This window comes from Lissotriton vulgaris, chromosome 3_1 (assembly GCF_964263255.1).
Source record: "Lissotriton vulgaris chromosome 3_1, aLisVul1.2, whole genome shotgun sequence".
In the NCBI taxonomy this organism is placed as follows: Eukaryota; Metazoa; Chordata; class Amphibia; order Caudata; family Salamandridae; genus Lissotriton; species Lissotriton vulgaris.
In genome coordinates this window covers 1379522368-1379546382 of record NC_141689.1, presented here as the reverse complement: position 1 = coordinate 1379546382, position 24015 = coordinate 1379522368, and the positions used below count along the sequence as shown (strand labels likewise).

The 24015-nt window shown below is 41.3% G+C and overlaps 1 protein-coding gene across 2 annotated transcripts in view; it reads left to right on the top strand.

Moving 5' to 3' along the window:
* Positions 1-24015, top strand: part of TMOD1 (tropomodulin 1) — a 725670-nt gene that overhangs the window by 409206 nt on the left and 292449 nt on the right. For both annotated transcript variants that reach the window (XM_086961851.1, XM_086961850.1), the window contains exon 3: positions 17844-18000. In XM_086961851.1, the coding sequence (XP_086817977.1) occupies positions 17844-18000 (157 nt within the window). The remainder of the gene's footprint in view (positions 1-17843; positions 18001-24015) is intronic.

Genomic DNA, 24015 nt, shown 5'->3' with positions numbered 1-24015 from the left:
AGATATAGTAGATAACATCAGACTGATGTCTTGGAACATCACGGGGCTATCAGCCAGGACAAGGGATCCTGGCTGCCTATCATTTATCCAAGAATATTCCATTATTTGCGTACAGGTATGTTGGGTAATGGAGCCTATCCATATAAATGGCTATCGCACGTTCCATACCCCCGCTACTCGCATGGCAAGGGGAAGAAACAAGGGGGGTATTTGCACCTATGTATCAAATCTTTTAAATGGCATAACAGTCAAATTTGAACCCACCTCTGAATACTACCAGATATTGCAGATGATGGATGGGGGAAACCAAAAAGTAGTCCTGATACATTTTTATAATAATATTTCAAAAGCAGAGAGAAGCAAGATTTCAGAGGATATGTCCCAAATCATAAAGAGTATTGAAGAAAAACAGACAGCGGACAGTTGCGTTATATGGGTGGGCGATTTTAATTGTTTTTTATGCCCATATAGCGACTTGAACATCTGTGGTTTGGGCTCAGGCAGAGAAGATACTTGTGCACATTTCTCCCATACAACCCTGGGTAACCTTTTTAATGATTTAATTTTTCAATTAGACCTGGGTTTCATAAATGAATTATGCTCTCCTCCGGTCCCCTTTAGGCCAACATATATTGGGAGGGGATGTAATTCTGTCATAGACTTTGCCCTTATATCTAAGCGGCATTCTAGTCACGTTCTCACTTATAACACATGTGAGATAGCAATGAGCGATCATTTCCCAAATAGCCTATCCCTCTCTTTTGCAAGGTGTCAAGGAAAAGTAGATAACTTAATTGAAAATGTATATAGTTATAAACTAAGCCTTGCAAAGAAGAACGGATATGCCATAAAGTGGAATAAAGTAGAGCCAGTTGCCTTCTTTGCAAGTCTCATCAAAAATAAACATAGGGAATTCGAACTATGTCTCACTGCGGAAAATGGTGATGCCATAGTTAGTGAGGCTTTCCTCATAATTACAGAGGAAATCAGACAGCTTCTCACAAGATCACAGACACATGGCAAAGCAAAAACGCTGAGATTGTTCAACTCGGAGTGCAGTAAGACACACGCGCATTTAATGGTAACACTAAAGAGGGAACCAAGAAACCCGGGTGAAATAAGATCAGCCAGAACTGCCTATCAACACGCAGTAAAAAAATTGCAAAAGAGAGCTGAAACAGGAAGCCTGGCAGGCGTTACATCAAGCCTGTATGACTAAAGACAACACTGGGTTCTGGAAGGCTGTAAATGCCCCTTTTTTCACAGATAACGAAACTGACACATTAGAAGTGGCAATTACTGAAGACATATGGGTCACCTACTTTAGTGAGCTCTATCAGGCAGATGTTTTAAATGAGGCTGCGAGATCAGAACAAACTGATGGAGCATCTGACGTGGCTCAAGAAACCTTCCCTATTAATATTGAATTTACACTGATAGAAGTTGAAACGGCTATTAATAACAGTGCTACAGGGAAAGCGCCAGGACCGGATGGGGTGCCAGTAGACGTATATAAATCCAACACAGAGTTATGGGCCCCACTTTTAACTAACATCTTAAACAGCTGCAATAAACATGGGGTTTTCAATACATGGCAAGAGGCCAATGTGATTCCCATTTTTAAGAAAGGTGACCGTAGTGAACCAAAATGTTACAGACATATTTATTTATTGGACTCACTCATGAAGGTTGCTGGGAGGGTCATACATAATAGATTGCAACTTTGGGTGGAAGATCAAGGTATACTTTCACAGTATCAATATGGGTTTAGAGCAGGACTTGGCACAACGGAGCAAGGCTTGAACTTAGCGCTGATAACAGCCAAGTATGTAGCGGCCAAAATAGAAAACTTATTTTTAACTTTTGTAGACCTAAGTTCGGCCTTTGACTGTTTGAACCATGACAAACTCTGGACCATATTACTGCGACTGGGTGTTGAACCAAATCTGCTAAATTTTATAAAGGAAGTATATCGGGGGCTTGGGCAAGGGTACGGTATGGGAATAAGGGCGAATGTACTTCCAAATTTGATATAAAAAAGGGAGTGAGACAGGGGTGCATACTTGCACCATTCCTGTTTAATGTAGATATAAACAGTGTAGCCTCTCATCTCAGGGAAGACCAGCAGGATTACCCCAAAATTAGGAATACCCCAGTCCCCATTTTACTATATGCAGACGATGCAGTGATTATGGCATGGACCCAAGTCGGCCTCCAAAGATCGCTCACTAAATTTTCACAGTACATGAGTAATAGAGGTCTAAAGATAAACATAAGTAAGACTTTCACTATGTGCTGTACTACGAAGAAGACCCCCAACATGTAAAATCTTTCTTTCAGATACAAAAATAGATATGACTGACACATTTTATTAACTGGGTATTAACTTTGACAAAAGGGGTACCTGGTCTTCAGCAGCCCAGGCTTGAAAATTGGCTTTTTCACGAGCTATAGGGGCTGTACGAAACTTCGCTAATAAGCTGGGGGGCGTCCAGTCTCAGTACTACTGGACATATATAAATCTAAATGTGTGTCCACAGCGACATATGGTGCAGGAATATGGGGGATAAAAGAAACTCACACCTTACAGCTTTGCGAGAATGCAATCCTCTGTTACTTATTAGCTGTCCCGCAGTCCACTTCCACTTGTGTGTGCCATCAAGAACTAGGTATACATTATGTTTCAGACCTTATTAAAGTTGATCCCATCTTATTGCGGATAAGGTGTGGTCAACTGATGAGACAGGTCTGAATAGAGATGTAATTCTGGACTGTCTTAAGCTAGAGGGGGTCTCAAGGATCCCCTGGATTATGTATGTAAAAAGATTCTTAGCTGACATTGGACATGCAGAATATTTTGACTCCCCGAGTTGCCTAGCGACCGTTTCAAGGAAGAATCTGAAACAAACTTGCTTGCACTTTTTAGAGAATAAACGATGGATGGTAGAGAAATGTAAGATCTCAGTCATGGAGAACCATTTGATCCTCCAAGGACAGGGCATCCAGCCATATTTGACTCAGGTGCAAAGCTGTTACTCCCGCATGCTACTCACACGATTCAGGGGGGGACTTTTTTAGATTGGTTACATTTCCCGATTTAAACAGTTGGTCCAATAATCTGACATTATGTCCCTGTGATGATGTTTCCGTACAGTCCACCTTACATTGCATACTCTTTTGCAAATTTTATACCTTGCAAAGGAAAAGATTTTTAATGCCCTTCTTGAGAAAGTGGGTTTAAGACCATGCAGGACAGCGCTAATGAGATTGAAAATGTTGGAAGGTGATTTGATTATGTACCCTGTGTCATCATGCCTAAAAACCATAATTAGATCTAGGATCTCAATGAATTGATCGAATATAAATCTTGAATTCAATGGAAACCTCCCTCTCAAATGTTTTTTATTCTTCGTTTTTTATTATACTTACGTGAATTAAGATGTAAATGTTTATTTATTGTTTTTATTGTGCTTTTATAATTTTTACTATCAAAATCGAATAAAGCTGTATTTCAATTTGAATTTGAATGATACAGACATTCACACAATATAGCACTGTCAGTATATCTGTCCCTTCCCGACCTTCCGGAACATTAAGAAATCCAGTCCAAGAGGTCCAATTTGAGATTTCTTAATGTTCCGGAAGGTCGGGAAGGGACAGATATAAAGAAATTTATATTATCGCTAATAGAAGAACACTTCCCTTGGAGTAAAACCCTAGACCTGGAAAACGATATCCAGCGGGTACATCGTGATCCTTTCGGGAAACCTAAAGAAAGAAAAAACCCAAGAAAGATTCTGGTGAATTTCAGGTCCTACAATCTTAAAGAGAGGATTCTGAGCGAAGCTTTAAAAAGTGGGACATATACCAGAGATGACTGGTCTTTTAGGATTAGATCCGACATTGCGAAAGTGACCCAAGATAGGCAATGGGAACTAGGCCAAAAAATGCCCGAACTAAAATCTCTCGGGCAATAGTACAAATTAAATTCCCAGCCTCACTTAGGATTATGTGGAGGAATAAGATGTACAATATCAAAGATCCTCTAGAAGTTGACTCTCTTTTAGTGCTGATGCACGATCAAATACAAATACAATCCCACTCTTAGATTGAAAACATCTACACACATCTACACACACTTTAAACTCTCAAAAATTATGCAGCAGAACGCTGTAACAGTAATAGCAGTAGCAACTTCAAAATAGTGTTTTTTTTGCGAACCAGGCACGGGGCTCAAAGTGGGCTATAATTAAGGCCCAAAGGAAAGGGAGGCTGTCCCAGGGAGGGAGTGTGTCTCCTGTGTATTCTTCTTTCTTTTTCTGTTTATTGTATATAATTACAATCACAACCACAATTGGTTTTATGTACTCTTAAGAAGGGAGGAGGGTGAGGAGCACACGGGGATGGGAGCAAAATAGGGAAAAATACAAAAAAAAGTCCTCATCTTAAAAGAAAGGAGATAATCAGGACCCAGCAGGTTAAAAATGGAATCCAACCACTTAACAGACAGAGATGAGAAGGAATCTAAAGAGTATAAAAATAACTTCTTGGAATGTTAATGGGTTAAGAACCAAGAGCAGGAGACGGAAAATCTTTGAATATCTAAAATCCATTGATAGCGAAATCTTAATCTTACAAGAGACACACTTACTTAAAAAAGAATGGGAGGAGATAATTAAAACGCTCCACTGGGTCGATGATTATGTATGTACTGACCAACAGTGCGTTATAAAAGGCGTTGTTATTCTCATAAAAAAATCTTTGAAAGCGAGAATCTTAACATCTGAGACAGACTCTAAGGGTAGATGGGCCCTAGCTAAGATTAGTATACTTAACAACACTCTTATTTTAGCAGGGTACTACGGACCTAATACAGACGATCCTACCCCACTTCAATCTTTATACTCCCAACTGATTTTGGTAAATTTTCCTGTGATCTTGGGCGGTGACTTTAACATTATTCCAGATCCAGAAACAGACCGAAACCCTAGAGGAAAACAGGATAGTCTGCCAAAAATGAGAGAGTGGTTGGGAGCATATAAAAGAGACTTAAGCCTTACTGACGTATGGAAAGAGAAGGGCATCAAACAGGATAGGTACACCTTTAATAATAAAAAGCTAGGTATACAATCGAGAATCGACTACTTCTTAATAGATCAGGGGCTAGTAGAAAAAATTGATAACGTGATTCACCTTCCAGCGCACCTTTCAGACCATTCGGCTGTCCAAGTGACACTAAAAATAACTAGTGATGTAACGATCCCGAGATGGACACTGGATCGTTCAGCTCTCCTAGACCCTGTATCAATTGAACAACTTATACAGGAGACTGACTTATATTTCCAGGTCAATAATGGAAGTGCCTTACCCCAAACAGTCTGGGAAGCATATAAGGCAGTAATAAGGGGCAAGATCTGTAGCCTAACTATATATAAATCAAGGGAGGCAAAAAAAAGAGATTCAGAGAATAGAAGAGAATATAAAAACACTGGATCGACAGATCTTGATAGATACATCATCCCAGAGACGCCTAGACAGACTTAAGGAAAGGCTTAAACTTAAGGAAGACTTATTGACATTACTAGAAGGTAAAATCAAAGAAAGATGGGAAAGTAGTAAACTCGCCCATTACGAATATGGAGAGGGTTGTGGAAAAATGCTAGCGTGGAAGCTTAAAACTGACCAAGCTAGAAATAAAATAAACAGTATAATTCCAACAGACAGTTCTCAAAATGGGTCAGAAGAAAAAGTAATAAAGGAAGAATTTTCAGTCTTCTATTCTAATCTTTATACGGAGGACTGTAATCCTAAAATCGAGGAAATTACCAAAGTTTTAGACGCACAAAATATCCCAGCTCTAACCCCTGAAGAAGAAGAAATCTTAAACAGCGAAATAAAAATAGAGGAGGTAGATCAAGCTATAAAGAAACTAAAAAGAGGTAAAGCAGCAGGTCCGGATGCCCTTCCTAATGAGTTTTACATAAGGCTAAAAGACACTCTGGCTCCCCAATTAACAGTGCTATTTAATAAGATTTTTTATAAATAACGAGAAAATCCCTGAGTCATGGAATGATGCTACCATCTCTGTCATTTTGAAACCAGGTAAAAACCCGAAAAGATGTGAATCTTACCGCCCAATATCCATCTTAAATTGTGATTATAAGATCTTCACCCAAATTTTGGCAAAAAGACTAGGGAAAATCGCGGGCTCTTTAATAAATCCTAACCAAAAGGGCTTCGTGGCAGGAAGGCACCTTCAAGACCTCACACAAGAGTTGATCGGGCCAATTGACATTGCCATCATAGAGAAAATCCCACTTTCAATAATCACGATTGACGCTGCCAAAGCGTTTGACAGAGTTAATTGGTGTTACTTAAGTGAGGTATTAAAAAAGTTTAAGTGTATATGTAAATGTATAGGCATTTATATAGCGCACTACTTACCCGTAGGGTCCCAAGGCGCTTCGACCGCTGCGAAACCCTTCCTGGCTTCCCTGAGAGATGGTCCCTTAATGGGTATCTCCAGGGTGAGACCAGGCATCCCCGGCGGTCTGGTGGGGCCGTTAGTGAAGATGAGGCAAGCTAATGCCCAGAGTTGCCGAGTGTGATCGCTGATCAGAGTGGGCACCGAGGCGAGAGAATTATCGAGTCCGCTGACCCTGGTCCAGAAACCTGCCGCGCCGGGAATCGAACCCTGGTCCCGGGCCGTCCTCTGCTCTCGGGTCTGCCGCCTCTAACTAGTGGAGCCACACTACTTCACTTTACGTTGGGGGATAACATTGTAAAAGCTGTAAAAAACATTTATAACTCTCCTAGAGCTAAAATCCTAATCAATGGCAACCTAACAAACAATATTTTAATAGGTAGGGGAACACGCCAAGGGTGTCCCCTCTCCCCCTTGCTTTTCAACTTCTATATTGAGCCGATCGCAGAATGTCTTAGGAATCTTCCCTCAATCTCCCCATTTTGTTATCAAGGGTGGCATAAGAAAGTAGCGCTCTACGCAGACGATCTCATGATTCTTACCTCAGATCTGGAAGAGGCTCTTAAAACAACAGAAGAGACCCTAACATCTTTTGGGAGGATATCTGGATACCAGATAAACCAAACTAAAACTGAAATTATAAGCTGGAATGAAAATTTTGTCTCCCCTTTTTGTAAAGAAAAAATAAGGTATTTGGGTATTCACTTAGTAAAAGATATTGACAGAATAACCCAAATAAACTTCCATAGGGTAGAACTTGAAGTAAAAAAGCTCCTGAAAGTATGGAGGAGTTTGCCCTTAACATTCTTGGGTAAATCTAACATCATAAAAATGGCTATTCTGCCAAATTTCACCCTTATATATTTCTCGCTATCCCGCTCGAATTTAATAGCGAAAAGATAAAAAAGATGCAGGGTGAGTTATCCAGTTTTATATGGTCTTCAAAGAAACCAAGAATTGCTTGGCATAAACTAAGGAGAAAGAAAGAACAGGGAGGTATAGCTAGTCTAGACCTCCTAGAATACTGCAGAGCCTTCCAATTTAAAAGCAGTAGAGTGCTGTTGGGCCCTTACGAAAATTATCCACTATTCCTACAAAATCTAACGAACAACACCAGCCACTTTTTGTACAAATTCGGCCACCCGAAGTTCTTCAAAAAAATTAAATTGAAGGTCCTGAAATCAGCTGCTAGATTGTGGTATTGTGTGAGATCTACAGTAGATATCCCCTTCTATAGTGATAAGGCCCCGATTTGGGATTCCCAGACGACACCAGAATGCCTTAAGGACAGTTTAGCGATCCCTCTAATATCTGCAGGAATAACAGAATGGGGACAGCTTCTCTTTCAAAATAAACTTCTTGAATGGGAAATATTATCTCAATGTACAAACTCTATTCTTTCGAAATTCAAATATTACCAGCTATTGAGTTGGAGTAAGACCCTCAAAGAAACTAGGAAAGGTAACATCTCCCTGGAAACAAAGATGCAGACGAGAAATCCATTTTTGAAAGAAACATCCTTTGGTACTGGGCCTTAATTTCGGCCGGGGAGGATGATTTCCTAATCCCGGAAAGGACCTGGGGAAAGGACCTGCCGACGATGGATACAAGCAACCTATGGCAACTATCTATGAACAAATGCTGGTCGATTGTAACGTCTGCTGCTCTCAAAAGGAATCATTTGCTTACTATACACAGAGCCTACTGGACTCCGAAAAGGTTATCCAAAATGAACGGAGCCACAGTGAAGAGCTATCCAAAATGTGCCCTACAGATGGCTGACGACCTCCATATGTTTTGGCGTTGTCCCAGTTTGGATAACTTCTGGAAAGATGTGGGTAATACCTTAGAAGGGGTATTGGGAAGACAACTACCTGTAAGTATGAACTTAGTTATTTTTGGGGGCACCAATATAAATGTAATAAGCCCCTTGTCTAGAGCTCAAGAGAATTTAATTTTCATTTTTATTCTTTTGGCAAGGAGAGAGATCTGTGTAAAATGGATAAATCCAGCCCCACCGACCCATAACGAATGGCTGGCGTCAATCTTAAAAGTGTATAACCTTGATAAAAATAAGAAGCTTAGCTCTAAAAAATATACATTTTGGGACATCTGGGAAGAGTTTCATAAAGGGTGATTTAAAATCTTAAATTTGTGATGTGTATATATAGGTTATACCGTATGGGGGAATATATCTGGATTCTTCATTATACCCCGCTGTATTGTCCAATGATTACGCTACCGCAACATTATCAAGGAAGGCTTGTTAGAGAAGCCACAATGGCTAGCTCATCCCAATTCCGATACAAGGATCCTTCTCCTTACAAGTATATTGAGGTATGAGGTTCCCTTTCTCAGAGTTGCCCGAAGTTGAGAAGGGTCCCTGGAACTTTCCTTACTTTAAACTGTTGCGTAATGAGGACAAAAAATGAAAATAAATAAATAAATAAATATAGCACTGTCAGTGTGCCCCCTGATGGCAGCCCTCTGGAGGGGGAAGGGGGACCCATGGACCCCCAGACATCCACTTGTAGGTGGGTGCAGTCACTGGCTGCATCCACCTGAAGGGGATCTCTAATCCCCTCTAAAAGTGCAGGCTGGTTGCCGCCTCCACTATGAAAACACGGAGCCGCTTTAAAGCAGCCACTCTGTTTTTCACGTAAGTGCGCTACCTCCAGGACAGCGCACTTTTGCGGCTGCCTTGGGGACTGCACATTCACCATAATGTGGTGCATTTATCTTCATTGCGCCTGGCGCACCTTTTAACAAGCGCAATGAAGGAAAATGCACCTCATCCATAATACGGCCAATAATGTGTTTAACATGTTCTAATAGTGAAATACTGCGAACTTCATTTTTCACTGTTGAAAGGCTTATTTCACCCATAGGGTAAAATGCGCATTGCCTTAAAATATCTTTTAAGTGTAATTTCCCATTGGGAGAATATAGAGATTTGGAAAATGGGGTCCATGAACTCACAATTTAAAAACATATCTTTTGGTGAAGTTGGTTTTTAAATTGCGTGTTTAAAAATGCCACTTTCAGAAACTGGACATATTCTTGCTTAACCATTCTGTGCCTCTGTCTGTCTGTAGAATACACATCTGGGTTCGGATGACAGTTGGGCTCTTTTGCATTCACTCTAGACAGTCACACAAAGGGACCTGAGGTGTGCCTTGCATATCCTGACAGACCTCCCTGATCTAGATTGGTGGGAGGAGTTGTCACGGACACCTGAACAGAGCTGTGCCTGTCCTCACACAAAGCTGTCTCCACACCCCTGTAGTGTGTCTTGAGTTAGGTCAGGTAAAGGCAGTGTGTTGTGCAGTACAAAGACTTTCCTTTTGAAATTTGCCTACTTCAAAGGCAGAAAGGTATTGGACCTCTGACATCCCAAAATCAGAAAACTTCTGGACTGAGGACATTCTGCCAGGAAGAAGAAATTGATGCTGTAGGAGGGACTGCCACTCTGCCTGTTGCTTTGTTGTGATGCCCTGCTGCTTCTGTCCTCGGAGTAAAAAGACTGGACTTTGCTTTCTACATCCTGCTTCCAAGGTTCTCCAAGGGCTTGTGCACGCGTGCTTCCTGTTAAGAAGTATCAGGGCCATCGAAGACTTCACCTACCAGTACCTGGACTGTTCCTGACTTGCCAAGTGGAGCCAAATCCAGTTCCAGGGCCCTTGGAAGCGTAACCTGGTGTTCTTAAGGAGAAAATCCATGCACCAACTCCCAGCATCTGTTTTATCGATGTATTGCTACAAAAGACTGACGCAGTGCCTGCTTCATGGCTGAGGAATTGATGCAGCACCGGCTTCACAGCTGTGGAATCGACGTACAGCTGCATCACCCCTATCGCATCTGGATTTTTGAAGCATAGTCTGTCAACACCGATTCTTCGACACCACACGCAGTAAGGAACCGAGGACACATGTCCGGAACCCAACGCATCACCTCCCCTGCAATTAAGGATCTGATGCCTCACCTCCCCTGCCAGTAAGGAACCAATGAATCACCTCCACTACCTTGCAGTAAGGAACCAACGCATCACCTCCCCTGTCAGTAAGGAACTGATGCATTGCCTCCCCTGTCAGTAAAGGAACTAACTCATCACTTTGCTTTTCCAGTACCTCAACTCCCCTGTGCCTAGCACCATCTTTGATTTTGACGCATCTAAGAAGCTTGTGCTAAAACTAATGCATCCATTGATTTCTATGGACTAAACTTGCTTAACCTTTTAAAGTGATATCTTCACTTGTGTGAGTTAGATTTTGTCGTTTTGGTCTTGTTTTATTCAGATAAATATTGGCTAGTTTAAGTTCTCTAAACTGGTGTGGACTCCTTTTGTAGTGTTTTCAATGTGTTCCTGTATGATGTGTGTGTACAAACACTTTACACATTGACTCTGAGACAAGCCTGACTGCTTGTGCCAAGCTACCAAGGAGGTGAGCAGGGGTTATCCTAGATGTGTGACTCCGACTAGAGTGAGGGTCCCTACTTGTACAGGGTGCAAACCACTGCCACAGATCCCGTTCCAAACATGTATCCTGCGATGGGCTTATGAATTAGATTGAGGGTTATTTGAGACCGAGGAAATTGATGTTAAATTGTTATCAGTAGCTCCTGAGAGGCGCTTCCTACCTCACCCCCATCATAATCAGACAAGGCCACTGGATGAATTATCATTGTTAAGTCTCCATTCTTCATCCTCCAGCCTGCTTTCCGAAGTTTACTGAAAAACTATTTATGCAGGCTAGCGTATATCTTACCTGGACTTATGTTTTCACTAAGTCCTTGCGATTAGTTTGTATCACCTTCCTCCTTAATATGACTGTTTTAGCACAATGGCTTATTTGAACCTTTTTCGACATGTAACCGATGAACAGGCCTCAATATATGTGTAGAAATAAAAAAAAACAAGGATTTTATGTGATGCTGTGTTCATTTGCTTTATTCTTTCATCTTTACGAGAAGTGGGGATAATCATGGCTGTAGAATCCTCGGGATGGATTGTTCCCCTGCACACTGTAGTGGTTGTACTAGGTTTGTGTTTGAAAAGGAGTATGTTTTTAGCCTTTGTATGAAATTGTATATGTCGTTTTTTGTTTCTACTAAGTCAGTGGGAAAACAAGATTCAGTTTTCTCAGTATGCACAGATTGTGGTTAGTCTGCTGCAAAAGCCTATTAATCTTTTTGTTATAACTTGCATGAATATCATCAGCTGTCTTTCGCCCACCGAGATATACCACAGAGACTGCAACATGAATGAAAGATGGCTGAAATATTCTCCGAGTGCAGCTTCAGGTCATAAAACTAGTTCTATAGCAGTTCATTGGCACTCCCAGATTCACAGTTTGCTGATATGAGGTCTAGGCTTTAATGTTACGTGCATAAGAGGCATTTTAATGCAAGGGGAAATGAGCCATTATTTCTCTTCTGTAGGTTTTAGGTAACATCTACAAAAAAATACACATAAATCGTGTATCTTAATGAATAATAATGCTGCAACTTGTTGCTGTGTTTTGGTAGTTTTCCTTTTAGTCATGCAAGAGCAGTTCAGCGGTTACTCACTTCGGTACCAGATGCCTCACGCTGCATGAACACGCCATCGGCACAGGTGACGTGTCACTGTTCATCTAAATAAGTTCATGAGAGATCTCTGTGTTGGTTGCCAGTGTTCCCTTTGATATTCCCTTCTGGTATTTGGAGCATGTGCCTGGTATGCATGTCTTTATGGCTTCTGCATAGCGGTTATTATAGCAGTATAAAAGGTTAAGGGCCGTATTAAAATGTAAAAAAAAATGTAAATTGATACTTGTATAGCGCACTACTCACCCGCAAGGGTCTCAAGACGCTTGTGCGAATACCGCTGTGGAACCCATCCTGGCTTTCCCTGTGAGGCGTCCACTCCTGGGCACCCCCAAGGTGGAGACCAGGCATCCTTAGCGTTGTGGGGGCCGTTGTGGAGATTAAGCAAGCTATTGCCCAGAGTTGCAGAGTGGGACTCCTTGATTGGAATAGGCACCGAGGCGAGAATTATCAGGTCCATGGAATTTTTGAGCCCAAGACCCACCGAGGCGGGGAATTGAACCCTGGTCCCGGGCTAGACCTCTGCGGATGGGTTACTCTGTCACAACAGTGTCAGATATCCGGTATTCCAAAATATAAATCCCATAGGACATTAGGAGATTTAAATTTCGGTGGACAGAATATCCATCACTGTTGTGAAGGAGTAACCCGTCCACCAAAATCTAAATCAGACCGTAAGTCCGCTGAAGAATTAGTGATGCTGCTGCGTCCCTCACCATGCCCTTCACGGTGGTATGCAATGCAAAGCCATGCAAATCTCGATTGGAGTGACTTTGTAAATGTCACTTAAGCATTTGCAGTGCCTTGCATTGACTTGCATGATGCAACGGCAATGCAAGTGCATAGCAAATCTGGGCCTCAATGTTTTCTTACTTGGTTTGCATGCTTTGATGGGTGAAACGTGGTTGGTGTATTTTTAGCTTCAAATGTGCAACCTACGGCTTAATTCATGTAATGTTTTCATCCCTGAATGGCAGCAAATGTGTCCTATATTTAACTCCTGCATGGAATGAGGCTTATACCATCTCACTGGTGATATCACACAGAGGCACAGGTTTACAAAAGTGTCACACAACGCAGCACAGCAACCAAATGTTGCTGGGCTGCGGTGTGTGAGACAGAGAGCAGGAAAGTGACACATTTCCTAGTATATGGCACTATCCTGCTCTCTCCATACTAACGGCGCTCAAGCAGGATGCCTAGCACCAAGCACACTCCTTTTCACCATCGATTCACATCTAGCGTGGGTTTAGAACTGGATGCGTGCCCTTACAGTACCAAATACTATGCTTAGACTGTCTTTAAAACTTTTCCCACTTTGGATGTGTGCTGCACAGTGCATTACTCATTGAAAGTGAGAAAAGTTAGGCGAAATAAAAGCATTTCTCCTTTTTACAGCTGCTTAATAGTGGTATTATTTTTGGTGCAAAACCCTGTCTACTATTGTTAGTAGATAGGGACTTGCATAAAAACAATGTGTGGTTGCATTGGAATGCTCATGTACCACGCATGGAACACCTGCTTTACGCAGAGTATCTCAAAGCAGCGTCACTTTGTTTTACTTTGGAGCAACTTTCCAGCAGAAAACAAGCTCTGCGCTGTAAAGTACATCCAAAAATAACATTTTGTGAATATTTGCATATCTTTTGTGACACACACCTAGTGCAAAATGTTGTATATCTAGGCCAGGGATTTTAAGAGACTGCCATAACAGATGTGGGGGATATCTACCTGGGTATTTTAGTGTTCATCAGAAAGGTATATTGTGGTGAAGAGATAAATGTTGAAGTGGGTTCCCACACCCAGGCTCTCATTATCTCCACAGCATGCAAGAGACCATTGGTCTGAACTTAAATTGAAATTACTTGGATTTACATAGGTGCTCGTGACTCACGCCAGAGACTGCGTTCGACATAAAACAACGACTATATTTGTAGCTCCCAAATAAACCCATACCTGGAGAAAGAGAAGTACTGGCACCTGAGAGGCGTTTTGGAAGGTAAATAACAGTTGTGTTGCCTTCAGTAAAAGGAGGCCTGTAAAACTACCACCTGTTTGGTGCTTTAAGCTGACGTAAATAATTGCAGCAGCCATCTTTTTGTGGTATATTTTGTGGATAAAAGGCACTAAAGTAGCTCTCTTGGTGCAATTAATTAAATTGAAGTAGATTACCATATGAACCACCTTGTTGTGTATGGTAGTGGTAGTTAATTCTGTTTTCCTGCCTCTGTGGTTGAATGTCAAAATACTGAGATTAAGAATATCAACCTAATCGCATATTAAATTCAGAATAGCGATTACCAACATATTGTTAAAAGTGAGCCTAAACAGAGAAGAGTAGATGTGCTGTTTTTATCTACTGACCATCATGACAGATACTGATAGTTAATGCAAATGCAGCTTGATGACCCGATATTTTAGCAAAACACCACTTCTGCTAAAGATAGAAAAACCCCTTTTCTTCATTACTTTCCCCCATAATGGTTATGTATTTCTATGATTCCCTACTACTGTGCTCCCTCTATCTCAACCTGGCTCCTACTATGCACGCTTCCCCTCTCTCTTTCCAACTGCACTGGCTCTCTCCTCCTTTACCCTCACCCTCCCTTGCTACTGCTACAGACATTTCTTCACTCTAAAAATATGCGTCAACAGGGAATCAATTTATTCGGCCAAGGTAAGTAAATCATACGGCAATTGAAAGGCAAATTATGCAGCAGCAAGGGGAAAATTAAGCAAATTATCATGCAATAAAGAAAAATTATGTGGCATATTTTGTGGTACTATCATATTATTTTTACATTTTAATAGACAATGATGCAACATGGATTGTAGCACTTTAAGTAAACAATACCTATACCAAATGTTATTCACCAACCATTGTAGTTTTCTTGTCATTCGTGAAAGTGCATGATGATCAATGTATTTACTATCCTAACATTTGCAATTTTGCATTCAGCAAAAGGAAGTCTACATGCACACAGTTTATTGGAGTACTAGATGTCCGTCTTTTATTTTACGGTTCTCAAGCACGCTTTAAAACCTGTCTTCAATTTTGGGTTTACACTGTGTTCAAACTTTAAGATCTCAGAGAGCACTTATGTCCAGAAAAATCAAGACAGAATAGTGTAGTGGATTGAATATTAATTGTGTATGTGTCTCACTAGCAGAAGTGGTTTCAGTGCTTCAGCAACAAACATGGGTGCATCTTTAAGATTTAAAACGAAATGTTCTGCAAGCGAAGATAAAACATAGCAGATGCATGCTCTCACCTCTTGTAAATTCCTGACCACACTAATCAAAAGAGCAATTGTGGCCATAGTATGTGGTCACATTTGATCTATGTGTTCTAGAAGCATTCAAAAATTAATTTCTGCAAATTGTGTAGCAGATAATGGTAATGTGGCAAGTGCAGCAATTCCATGATTACACAGATATTACTCCAGACTCGGAATTGTGGAATGATGTGGGATTTACATATACGCAGGTCTGTTTAGTCCCCTCTTCTCAGGCCCTTCTCCTCGTACATTCTGTTTTTCATCCTCCTGTTCTTCACCCCCTAACTTCCTAGTACCAAAGAACAGTTACAGCACTCACTTTTCTCTCTGCACCCTCCACTTACCTCTCATCGACCCACATGTGGCTGTGCAAGTGTCCCCAATAAAGCTTATACTTTACAACAAAGGTATTGCATTTTCAGTGCTTCTTTGGTTAGGTCGACAATCACTTTTGAACGTAATCCACCAACTCATTTCCTACTGAACTCTGCATGGTTGCTAACTGATCCAGATAGTTTGTCTATACTAAATAGGACTTGGCTTGAACCATAGGCAAAGTTCTCATCCACAAAGGGCAGTGACAAAACGCAGCTGTTTGCTCACATAGTGTTCCTCTTAGGGATTCATAATCTTCTGTGATGTACCTAGGAATCTTTCCAATCTAATTCTTCTAGAAGTTCTCATGTGCACCTCATTTCAGCATGTAGAGATGTATAATACATGTGCTTTATCACATTCCAACTCTATATGTTTCTCCATCCGGAAAATATATTTCCCAATGGAGAACCCACTTTGCACCATCTCTCTTAAATATGGGTCCTTCCCCATTTCCACCTTAGAAACATGTATCCTCTTGCATTTGAGAGGAATACATTTGGGAGCATTTTCAGATTAGTACAGCATCTGTAAAGGGGAACGTGTAACCCCACAAACCTATTGTTCTTGAATATTCATCTACTTTTGCCAAAATGTCTTATTGGAAAAATTTCCAAATTCACAAATTGCATTTGCACGGGTAAAAATCCAAATCTGATACTGTGATTAGGATTTTCTATCGCAAATGTATATATTTTTTTTCGCAGGGGGTTAACCGTGTAAATGGCAGCAAACTTAGGTGCTCATTATGATGGCGTAACGATCGCCACTGCCGAGCTGGCGGTGGTGACCGTTACGCCATTGTAACAAGAAATACCCCCGCCATATTATGATGGGGGTGGGTATCCCGGCGGACGCAAAGTCCGTCTGCCACTTTTCCGCCGGTCGGAAATTGTTACGATTGCCGGCCGGGCGGAGCTGGGCCAATAATATGGTGGTGGTGCCTAGCAGGCACAGTCAGCCATATTATGATGTGGACGTTTTCAAGGCCTTTCCATGGCGGCAAAGACTGGCGGGGATTGGCTTTGGGGGCCTGTTGCGAGTCCCCGGAGGTGTGGGGGGTGCACTTGTGGGGTAGCCATGGTAACCCCTGCAGGTCCCTAAACCAGGTGGCAGGCACTGCGTGGTGCCTGCCACGTGGTGAAGAGAAATGCTGTGCATGCCCTTTTACCATTGTGGATGGTGCTGCAACCAGCAGCACCCTCCTCAATGGTAAAAGGGTAGGATGCGCCCGCCAGTATGGTGGGAGCATCCTTATTGGGCCGGTGGGACCTCTGCAAGCCTGACGGTCGGTCTCATCCCCGTTATGATGGTGGGCGGGCGGACTGATGTCTGCCCGCCTTTATAATGAGGCCCTTACTTCGGCATTCATTTTTCTGAATATCTGAAACTGAAGTTTCGATCTCACAGAATGCATGGTTTCCCTACTAAATACCTAACCCCAAAATGGGAACAGAGTTGGTTACTCAAAGCCTGTAGCCTCCAAATGAAAAATTGAATTAATATTACATATTTTATATTCTATGTGCCTTTCTGTAGATACTAGAAGCATGAAAATTACTTCTATGACCATACCTAAAAACAATGGAGGTACACTCCAAGCTTGTAAAATGTATGTGCAGAGCAATTTATAAGCTTGAATCGATGGGCTAATCATCACCGGACAGTGCGCCTCAGATTGATAATTGCCTTATTGTAGAATCATTTTATTCGCAACTGGAAAGGCCAGATTAGCTGACGAAAAACAAACTGCCACTATTTAAATGGCATATTTACTTTTTTCTATTTTAATAAGATTTTTAAATAATTTACCGTATTACAAAAATGATGTGAACTTGTAATGATTTAATAAATTGAGCAATAACATTTACTTACTGTGTACCATGTAAACCAGGCCCATGGAGGAAAAACGCTTGTTGCTGCTGCTTTTGTTCCTATCCCTTGGGCTACTGCTTACTCAAACACGGGAAGTGTTTTGCTTAATAACACAAAAAATAGTACTTAAAATTCTTTCCAAATTAAGGTGCAGATAAGAAATAATTTAAAGTAATCGTGATTACCATATCCATTTTAAAAATCATTTTGCTATTATCATTGACTTTGTCTATGTTCTTTCTTAGAATGCTTTATTGCCTGCTGGAATGAGGCAAAAGGATCAGACACAGAAAACACCAACAGGCCCGTTTAAACGCGATGACCTCTTGGACCACTTAGAAAAACAAGCCAACGAAGTGAAAGATAAAGAAGACTTGGTGCCCTATACAGGAGAAAAAAGAGGTAGTGTACCACTTTTCTGCTTTCAGGTGTAACGTTTCTGGTAAGTTGGCTCTACTGTTCACATTTTTAAACTTAGGGTGAGTTTTCTGAAGAAATTGATTGGAAAAGAAAATGTAAACAAAAGGATTAAACCTAAATCCATATCCAAAATGTTTGGACTAGTTACTGCTAATCTTCATTACTCTGGGCTGGCCATATCCATCTGTTCTCCAGTGGTAGCTGGTAACTTTTAGAAGAGGTGAGACAGAATGCTTGATTCAAATTCCAAAGAGCTTTTTCTTGAAGGATTCTCTCACACTTTCTTTCTTTCTTACACTAAGTTTAGTGTCTCACTCTGCCTCACTCAGTCTCACTTGGTCTCACTAATTCATGCAGTCTCACTTATTCTACTCTGAATCCTTCTTTCTCACTCATTCCCACTCATTCTTACTCATTCTGAATGGCACAGTCTTACTATGTCTTACGCACAGTAACACTCATTTACACTCACTGTCATTCTCCCTCACTCACTCAATTCATTCTCACACATACTCATTCTTACTGTCACTCATCATTCTCACTCATTCTGACTCAATTTCAAGTGCAAAATATCTTTATTGGGTTTTAAATATATTAAAACCTTAAAAGCACATGTTAAAATATGATTAAAACAATCCTCTCAGGGACATAGCAGGTTGGATTCGGACTCACTCTGTCACTCTCTCTCGCTTTAACTCACACACATAGTCACACAGACATGCTCAAAGTGCTGGAATTCCATCAGCTCTGAACAGTGTTTCTGGTGGCAGGTGCAGGCACCTTCATGCACCTGTGTCAGCAATCAAACAATGTCACTAGCTGCCTCAGTTTGTTGCTGGACCAGAAGCAGATCTTTATTGTATTTTGATTATATCAAGAGTGAATACTAATTTACTCTTGCTACAATAAAACTGGACCACAAAACAAGGATGGTGTAGTGTAGCTGTGGAGCCCATATAGGAGAGGCGCCACTAGTCCGGGGACCCCTATCCATCAAATCTATCCATCCACTCAATCATTCATCCTTTCACTTATCCATACCCTATGCCATCCATTCATTCATCCATCCTGTCAATCATTCATCCATCCTTTCGCTCAAACATCCACCATTTTACTCCATCTATCCCTCCTTTCACTCCATCCATCCACCTTCTTGTCCAATCCATCCATCCATTCATACATACCTCCATTTGCCTTTTCAGTCAGCCATCCATCCTTTCACTCACTCATTCATCTATTCATTCTTCCAACAATTCACCCTTTTACTCATCCATCCATCCTTTCATCCAGACATCCATCTACCCTGCCTTTCTCCCATCTATCCATTGTTTTACTGATCTTTCTTTCCATATATCCATCTTTTCGCTCATCCATCCATAATTTCACTCCATCCATCCATTTACCCTACCACTCATCCATCCATCCATCTTTTCACTCATTCTACCATCCATTCTTTCATTTCAATCACCCATCTACCGATCCTTTCACTCCATCCATCCACCCTAACTTTCACTCATACACGCTCTCTCCCTTTCACTCCTCCATTCTTACATCCATTCTTTCACTCATTCATCCGTACATCTCTCCATCCACCATTTCATCCATCCACCCATCCTTCCTTTCACCCACTCACCCTCACAAGTTAGTTAGGAGCCTTTGTCTGCTGAGCTGAACATAGAAGAGGCCCATCGAGAACCCCACCCCACTGTAGCTGCTAAAGCGGGGTTGGGCGGAGGTTGACTATGCCCCTGATGCAGGCAGAAGCTGAACTGCATAAGTACCTCTTAGCCCACTAGTTCAATTGTTGTCCACAGGTGGTTCCCTCCCTCCCTTGGGCCTCTACCATCGAGATAAAGAGCACTCTGTCATGCTCAGCTCCATAAAAAAAATTTCAAAGTGAAAGCAAATGCAGTACTAAACACGTGTTACAGTCAGGCGAGCAGCCCCCTGCATCCCTGCTACAGCCCTCCCCGCTGTACAAACAACAAATTGTTGCCACCCACTCCCTCCTTGTCTTCATGGCCTAGCCCACCCCCAGCCATTGAAGTGAATGGAACTTTGTAATTCCTCCTTGGGGCACTGTTTATACGCAACAAATGCAGCCGGATCCATGACTTCTAATTCAGCACTTCCTCTGTTATGATGTCACTGCTGTAGCTTGTGCATGCAGGTCAAAGAAAGCCTTGCCCACCTGGCACTTGAATACACACAGTGAATCACATCCACAGTACCAAGTTATTCAGAGTCCGATGGATTGTATCTCTGATTTATTATGCTGTTTTTGTTAATTGCAACGCAGTTGCACAATACTCATCAATTGTTACTAGTATATATACAAATATTTACGCGATTTGGTGCTCAGGATAAGGAAATGGGAGAAGGAGTGCTTGTGAACATTGTGGAATTGTGAGGGTAGTGGACATAGACAAGGTGGTGTGACATATACCCATCACATTTGCTTTGGGCACTGTTAATAATATACAATTGTCCTTGCTTGTAATCTGATAGGTAGTTGTCAACGTTTCGACTCCTGTGTATAGAACTTAAGACCCCTGTATATAGAACTTAAGAAGCTAATTGATTTTACAGATCACTCTGACATCCTTCCCCACTAAACAAAATCACCACCCTAACACATAATATTCCATTACCTCTAGGTGCTCTACCACAGTCCTGAAGAAGACCCCACCCTAAGGCTGGACTCACCTAGTTCTATATACAAGGGTCAAAACGTCCTATCAGATTACTAGCAAGGCAATTGTATATTATTAACAGTGTCCATGTGAAGCTATGTAATTTATGTGGAACAACTGACCTATGTTTAAGGCCGGATCAGTATTTCAATGCAAATGTGATGGGTATATGTCACACCACCTTGTCCATGTCAACTACCGTCACAAGTCCACAATGTTCACAAGTACTCCTACTCCCATTTCCTTATCCTGAGCACCAAATCGTGTAAATATTTGTATATATACTAGTACCAGTTGATGAGTATTGTGCAACTGCGTTGCAATTAACAAAAACAGCATAATAATTCGTAGATCCAATCCTTCGGACTCTGAATAACTTGGTACTGTGGATGTGATTCACTGTGTGTATTCAATCTATTGTATACTACCTGACCACTTTGTTACTATACTGTACTATTGACCCGGGTCTGGTAGTCTTTTGGGTCTCCCCATTGATACGTAACACACCTGGCACTTGGGCAGTAGGAAATCTGCAAAGTTCACTAGAGTTCACCGAGGAGATTCAGCACTGTCTCAGAGCAGTAATTTCTTTTTAGCTGCTCTGTGTGTATTTCCTTGTTCCTGCCTCTCCCCCAAGGGTTGCAGGGCAACACCCCTTTTACCCATTAACACCAGGTGCCCCTGCTGTGCTCCCACTGGAAGGAATCTATCATATTGAGCTCTGTCAAAGCAGACAATTCCATGGGATTGTATTACAAAATGTTGTCTAATGAAGAATAATATTACTCGAGTATGTTTATGTTTATGTTTATGTTTATTAAAACTTTTGTAGCGCGCTCTGCTACCACGGGGTATCCTGGCGCGGTAGATATAAATATAATATAATTTACAAACATATTGACCCATTGGGTTTAGATATTCTACTATTAACTCCAATGCAGTGATATTTATGTAAACAATATTTAGGAAATAAAATGTATTTCAAATGATGTTCTGACCACAATATTCTTCTTTCATACCCATTTCTTGGGCAGACCGAAAAAATACCTAGGAAGAGTTTAGGATTGGCACGCTCTATCAAATAAGATCCTGGGAAGCAGGTGAGTTAATGGTATGGGTTCAGGATGAAAGAATATGTTTTTACATAGCAATCAGGAGAAGGATGCGCCTATCTGTAAGAGGAGGACAGCACTTACATATCATTCAAAGTTTTGGAATGAGGTGCATGGTAGGAGGATTCTGAAATAATTTTCTTTATTGCTTCAGATTTACTCGTAATCTAGAGGCATGTGTTCATTATAGAACAATTTAAAGATGTTAATCCTGACTGAATCTTTCTTTCTCTGAAGAGAGGCAGTGGGATTAAAATGAGAAGCCAACAAAGAATAACTTTATGTTTGTGTGAAGGTAGTTATAAACATGTAGAGCCTTCCTCATTTTCTGCTGGGCCCAGACTAGGGAGTTGCTGTAGAGTTCAATGGGCAGAGTTTACTTTAGCTAACACCAAGGAGATCTCTGTCCGCTAAACTGCTATCCCCCCACCCTATTTAAGGCAAGATAAAGACAAAATTATGGGAGCGAATATCTGATGTGATAAACAATGTATAAGGGGAAGAAGATGCCTCCTGGATCACTCAAGATAAATAGTGAAAAAGAAACTGGAGAAACTCAAAGTCGTCAAAATTATGCCTAGAAGCAGTGATATATGCCTGCCAGGACTATCAGAGGAAACCAGAGATGCACCCCATAGACCTTTTCCTTGAAAACGTTATTTTCAGCTTGTTTACCAGTCGAAACACAAAGAGAGTTGACAGAGCATACAAAAAACTAAGCCAGCGCTTGTCTTTGGAAGCACCACCAAAATGATTATGATCTGACTATAAAAGTACAATGACAAACTTAAACTGTTGTCTAAGCCGGGTAGGTAGGAAGACATTTAATATAATGCAAACCAGATTTAATTTTACCCTAACTGTTGATTTCCTCCCAAATGTAAACTAATTAAAAACTTCCACAAAGTCAAGCGGAAATGAGTAAAAATAGCCTTTACTCACTACTACCCCCAGCTCGACGACCTATTGATGTAAAAGGGAAGAAACAATTCTTTGATCAACCCGAGGAGGATTAAGATACATTGAAAATACAATTGATATATACCCTATTGTATTAAATGCACTATCATTGCTTCCACAGAAAGGAATTAAGACTATTTCTGTGAGAAAATGGTTATTTTTGTATGGTCACCACATTTTCTGCTGAATTTGCTTTTAAGAATCTCCACACAGGAACAATGCTGTCCAGTACCCAGTGTATGTGCTCTGACCACTTAAAGCATGTTGAAATCGGCTAAACCCTAATTGGCTTGTTTAACTTTCCAATAAGGCCATGGTATATGGTGTCCAAAAATACACCTATGGCATGGAAAGTTAAATGTCACCTATAGATCACAGGACTCCTGTGCCATTTACTAGTGTGAGCAGGCAAACAAAACTTCAGGCCTCTCACTGCATTCTGGCAGGTTCAGTTTAAACCTGCAGCCCGACCTGTCAAAATAAACCATTTTGCTAGGAGAAAACCTCCCTTTAACATGTTAATAAGTCACCCCATGTAGGCCTTGTTGTCCACAAGTCAAGCTGTATGGTAGGATATGTACACATTTAAAGATAAAATGTCAAAGGGTCCTACCCTTTCACAAGCAGATAACAGAAGACATCTGGAAAAGCCACTTCTTTTGTTCTCCTGGTCAGGCAGACACCAAACCCAGTTGGAGGAAAGTTGCCCAAAACTGGTTTGGAGTTACCGCAGAGGAAGAGCTGCTCATTATGCTGACCACACCTCTGGGTAAGCATGAAAGATCTGCACAAGGGGAGAAGAGTTTCTACAACTTGTGTTTAGTGTATGAAGGGCACTGTGGGATTGTTTTCAGAAGGGAACACAAAAACTGATGCAAAGGTGGGTACGGTTACCCCTGGGAACTATTTTCCTAATGCTTAGAGTGGGGTCAGGAGCCACCCCCACACACAAGCTATGCTAGGCATAAATGTGTCACACCAAGACACCTTTTCCAGAATACTCTGGAGATGTGGAAAAACAAAAGAAGGATTACAACTGCTGTTTGTTACTTGGGAGGAGACCTGCTCTCACTTGTACCCAGGACAAAGCAGTGGACTCCAAGGATCAGTTTGACTTATCTTCTTTGTAAGCTACAGTGACACAACAAGCTGCAGGAGTCTTTTTTCCAGAAGTGCCTAGCTAACCAGTACCAAATGGACCTGACGTGGACCCTGCTTGTGGTCTCTGTTTG